Consider the following 4,991-nt stretch of genomic DNA (forward strand, 5'->3'; position numbering starts at 1 on the left):
CAAATTAGCCGACATCACCCAACAATTTTCTAACGACATTTGCATGCAATTTGGTGTAGACAAGTGCAAAATCTTATCAATTGTTAAAGGTAAAATACATAATAACTCATACACACTTGAATCAGGAGAATCAATACAACCAGTAGATCAGCACAGCACTTATAAATACTTAGGTTTTAAGCAATCCAGACAAATACAGCAAAAGACCACAAAACAAGAACTACACAAAAAATTCACACACCGCATCAATCTTATCTTAAAAACCAATCTTAACTCTAGAAACACAATCAAAGCTATTAACACATTCGCTATACCCATCCTCACATACTCTTTTGGAATCATACAGTGGTCTAATACTGACATCCAAAAATTACAACGCACTATTAACACTTCATTCACCAAACACAGAAAACACCACCCCAAATCATGCACACAACGTCTCACACTGCCAAGACAAGAAGGAGGAAGAGGATTGATAGACATACACAACCTACACAACAAGCAGATATCGACACTCAGAACATACTTTCACAACAAATCTGAACATTCACCACTACACAGACACATCACAAACACCGACATACAACTAACACCACTCAACCTACACGACCGAAACATACAAACTAACGAAACAATAACAAACACACAACAAAAAATAGCAGCATGGTCCACCAAAGCCTTACACGGAAGACACCGAGCCTTCCTGTGCCAGCCACACGTCGATAAACTTAAGTCGAACGAATGGCTCAGGAGAGGCGAGTTGTTTCCGGAGACCGAAGGGTTCATGCTCGCTATACAAGACCAGATTATAGTTACTAGGAACTATAGAAAATATATTATAAAAGACCAAACTCAACCGACTGACCTATGTAGACACTGCAACACTGCGTCTGAAACGATACAACACATTACAGGGGCGTGTAAATCCCTTGCACAGACCGACTACAAACACCGGCACGACCAAGTTGCAGCAATCATACACCAACACCTTGCTTACAGATACAAACTCACAGATAAGATGGTACCGTATTACAAATATAAACCCGAAACAATTTTAGAAAATCTTAATCATAAAATCTACTGGGACCGCACAATATTAACTGATAAAACGATACACTATAACAGACCTGATATTACAGTACACGATAAGTCTACCAAAACAGTCTACTTAATAGACATTGCAATACCAAACTCGCACAATATCCAAACAACCATATCAGAAAAACTAAGTAAATATCAGGATCTTGCAATAGAACTAAAAACCCAGTGGAAAGCACAAACCGTCCACATAGTCCCCATTGTACTGTCATCAACCGGTATCATACCCAAGTCTCTCTCACAAAGTCTAAACACATTACACATGCCTACCCACACACTACACATGCTTCAAAAAGCAACTATACTCAACACTTGCCGCATTACACGTAAATTCCTAACATCATCCACACTATCATCTACTTTTTCGATATAATCATCCCCTTACACGCTTGGCTCCGGCCCGCATGTAAGGTTTTACACTCTCTTCATAGAGAAGAAAACTAAATAACATATAAAATAATAAATTAAAAAAAAATACATTCATAACATATAAATGTCAATAAAAAGAATGTCATTAATAAAAAGTTATCTGATGATAATACTAAGAGTGAGTTGCACCAACTTACTTTAACGATAACAAAACTCGAACCAACGGTCAAATCTCTGGTTAAGTCAATAATGGATTGCACCATTTTAACAATGGTTAAAATGACGTCATATTTAACGATAACCGTAACCAGTCAATTTTGGCCGGTTATCGTTATTGCTAAGTTAACAAATGTCAAAATCTTGTCAAAATAATAACCTAGTCCGTTGTTTTCTGTTGTTTTATCATATTTAAGTATAAAAAAATTAAAAATGTCTTTAGTACGTGATATTTTATGGGAATCTAGTTCTTCTGACGACGAAAATTATAATGATTTACCTAATTCTCGAAAGAAAAAAGTGTATCAACCACGTGTTAATCGATTCCTAAAATGGAATGAGCAGGAGTTCTTGGATAGATTTCGGATTTCCAAAGGTTTAGCACGAGCCCTGGCTTCTCATTTAGCACCATTGCTCCAAACCAGAACCATGAAGTAAGTGCCTGTTTAATAAAGGCTTTAAAACTATAGTGGGAATATTTGAGTCGTCCTATGTATGACTAAGGTATAACTACATAAACAATATTGTTTTTCTTTTCAGAAACTTTGCAGTTACTCCAGAGCAGCAAATAATAATGGCATTGGAATTTTACGCATGTGGTTCTTTTCAACGCTGCATTGGGGATGCTGCAGGTGTTCACAAATCTACTGTTTGTCGAATAATTCATCGAGTGAGCAGAGCTATAGCCGGACTAAGAACAGACTGGATTGCAATGCCTAAAAATATTGAGGAAATGGAAACTGAGGCCAAAAAATTTTATGAAATATGTGCATTTCCTAAAGTAATAGGAACTATAGACTGCACACATATACCAATCAAATCGCCAGGTGGTGCAGATGCAGAAACATATAGAAATAGAAAACAGGTATTTTCTCTTAATGTGCAAGTAATCACAAATGCTGAGATGTACATTACAAATATAGTTGCTAGATGGCCTGGAAGCTGTCACGACAGCCATATTTTCAACAGCAGTGTCATTAAGGGACGCCTAGAAGATGGAGAATTTGATGGTTTTTGGTTACTAGGAGACAAAGGTTATGCCAATAAACCATATTTGCTAACACCTCTACGTAATCCTGTTACAGAAGCTGAAAAACTGTACAATGAAAGTCATATTCGTACTAGAAATATTGTAGAACGCAGTTTTGGTTGTTGGAAAAAAAGGTTTCCTGCAGTGTCATGGAAACTCAGAACAAATACAGCAAGAGCCCAATGTGCTATAGTGGCAATGGCTGTCCTATATAATATTTGCAAGAAATTGAGAGACCCGATGCCAACATGTTACGACTCTGATAATGAATCATCAGATTCTGATGACAATGACCTGACCTCTGCATATGTTAGCCAGCATGACGAGCATAATAGGAATATGCTAATAAATACTTATTTTGATAGATTACATTAAGATAGACTATGTTTTAAATGAATAAATAAAAAAACTTCAAAAATAAAAATGCATTTTATTTTTTTCTCAGTAGAAAACAAAAGTGCATGGCATTTTCAGATTCCCATAATTCAGAAAGATAAGGATTTTGATGAAATTTCTCCTATACAAAAAGTAAAATGTATCTTAAAATTTATTTTTTCTCCTTAAAATATCTATTTCAAGTTTAAGTTTATCCACTTCAAGCTTATGTTTTTCTTCATTGTGCCTCAGTAACTGGCTGTGTAATTCATTTTGGTGACTAATAGATAACTTTATCTTTTCCATCTCCAACTCATGAAGGCCATCTAAAACTGTCAGTTTCTTTTCCCTTAGTGCTTGTTTTATGATATTTTCACTCTTCCCTTGTTTTTTCTTTATGATACCTAAAATTGAAATAAAATATTAGGCTACACACTCAATAATTAAATGGCCTATTAGCGCAGTCGGTGGTAACCCTGCTGATGTACTAGATGGTGTGGGTTCGATCACCACCAAGGAAAACACTTGTGGTGAACTCTGGTGTTTTGTTATATATTTATCTATGTATGTAAGTACAAAGTTTGGCTATAGATTGTCATTTAAAAATACTTACGACTTAGTTGTGGTGCTACTGGTCTCTTTAGTGATGAATGTGGGGCACTAGCATCAAAAACTTCATCTGGGACAATATTTTCAACATTATCAAAACTTTTGTCTTGATCTGTAATAATTGTGTTGACTACAACATCCTGCAAACAAGTTAATATAATTAATTAATGCATCTAATCCAAATACATATTAAATAATTTGGAATACATAAATACCTTGAGTATATTGGGCATGTCATGTTGAATTTCACTATCAGTATTTGTGTCTAGTTTCACTTTCTGTAAAACATTGCTTTTATTATTAATCTTTTCAATTTATTACTAAATCTAAACAGCAGATTGGTGGCAAATAGTTTTGAATAAATAGTGCAATTTATTTATTTTTTAAATTTTTAAACCTACAAGCTTAGTACTTATAAGTTTTATCACAATCACTAAATATTTGTGATGATATGTAGATAACAGGGTCTAAAAATAATCAAATTATCTTTAACAATTCAAACCCTCATTACTTTTTGTATAGGAGGAATTTCATCAAAATCCTTATCTTTGTGAATTATGGGAATCTGAAAAAAAAGAATATATTTTATAGTATCTCCTTTACACCTTATTTATAATCTGCAATAATTTACTCACTGTAACAATGGAATTTGGGGAAATAATGTCATCATCATATATAGCCTCATTTCCATCAATAGATCCAGACATAATGGATCTTAACCAATCAGTAGCATCTTCTGAATCTGGAGGAAGTGAGGGAGGATTTCCTCCACCTGTGCGTCTCATTTCCTGACGTTCTCTACTTGCTACCTGCAAAATATAATTTCTTTGTTATAACATTAGACATAAATTGATTCATGTTTTAGAAGGTGAGATTAGTTCACTTCCAAGCAGCGGAAAGTAGGTAGAATTACCTTCTTTGCAGATCTTTTCATATTTTCAAATTTATATTTTAGCTGCTTCATGTTTCTAGGTACTTGACCAACAGCATTAAATTCCTTTGCGATGCAGTGCCATGCATGGTCTTTTGTTTTGTACTACTCCCATCAGTTTTTACACATAAGTACATTTTATATTTGTCTACAAGTATCTGCAATCGACTAATCTCTTCCTTAGTAAAATTGACACTTCTTTCCCTGTAAAATAACAAATACTTTATTCAATGTGGTAAATAACAATAGGCAGTAAGGAATATACCATGAATTTTTCATATGGATGTTTAATTATGTTATTTCACATAGTTTTTTTTTATTTATTGTATGAACAATTAAATAAAACATTTTCTAAACAATGTT

At 34.1% G+C, this 4,991-nt stretch overlaps 1 protein-coding gene and 1 long non-coding RNA gene across 2 annotated transcripts; one reads left to right on the forward strand and one right to left on the reverse strand.

The window, feature by feature from the left end:
- The first annotated feature begins 1,640 nt into the window (after window positions 1-1,640).
- Window positions 1,641-3,137, forward strand: LOC126056804 (uncharacterized). The gene is made up of 2 exons (XR_010277443.1): window positions 1,641-2,117; window positions 2,224-3,137. It is a non-coding gene; the product is annotated as an uncharacterized LOC126056804 (long non-coding RNA).
- Window positions 3,138-3,253: 116 nt separating this feature from the next.
- Window positions 3,254-4,719, reverse strand: LOC135118254 (uncharacterized). Its single transcript, XM_064039582.1, has 6 exons — window positions 4,611-4,719; window positions 4,333-4,506; window positions 4,209-4,262; window positions 3,913-3,975; window positions 3,702-3,837; window positions 3,254-3,492 (listed from the first exon to the last, which is right to left on the reverse strand). The coding sequence occupies exons 1-6, from the start codon at window positions 4,659-4,661 to the stop codon at window positions 3,254-3,256; spliced, it is 717 nt and encodes a 238-aa protein (XP_063895652.1). The 5' UTR covers window positions 4,662-4,719.
- Window positions 4,720-4,991: the final 272 nt, after the last annotated feature.

This window comes from Helicoverpa armigera, chromosome 19 (genome assembly GCF_030705265.1).
Source record: "Helicoverpa armigera isolate CAAS_96S chromosome 19, ASM3070526v1, whole genome shotgun sequence".
NCBI classification, from domain to species: Eukaryota; Metazoa; Arthropoda; class Insecta; order Lepidoptera; family Noctuidae; genus Helicoverpa; species Helicoverpa armigera.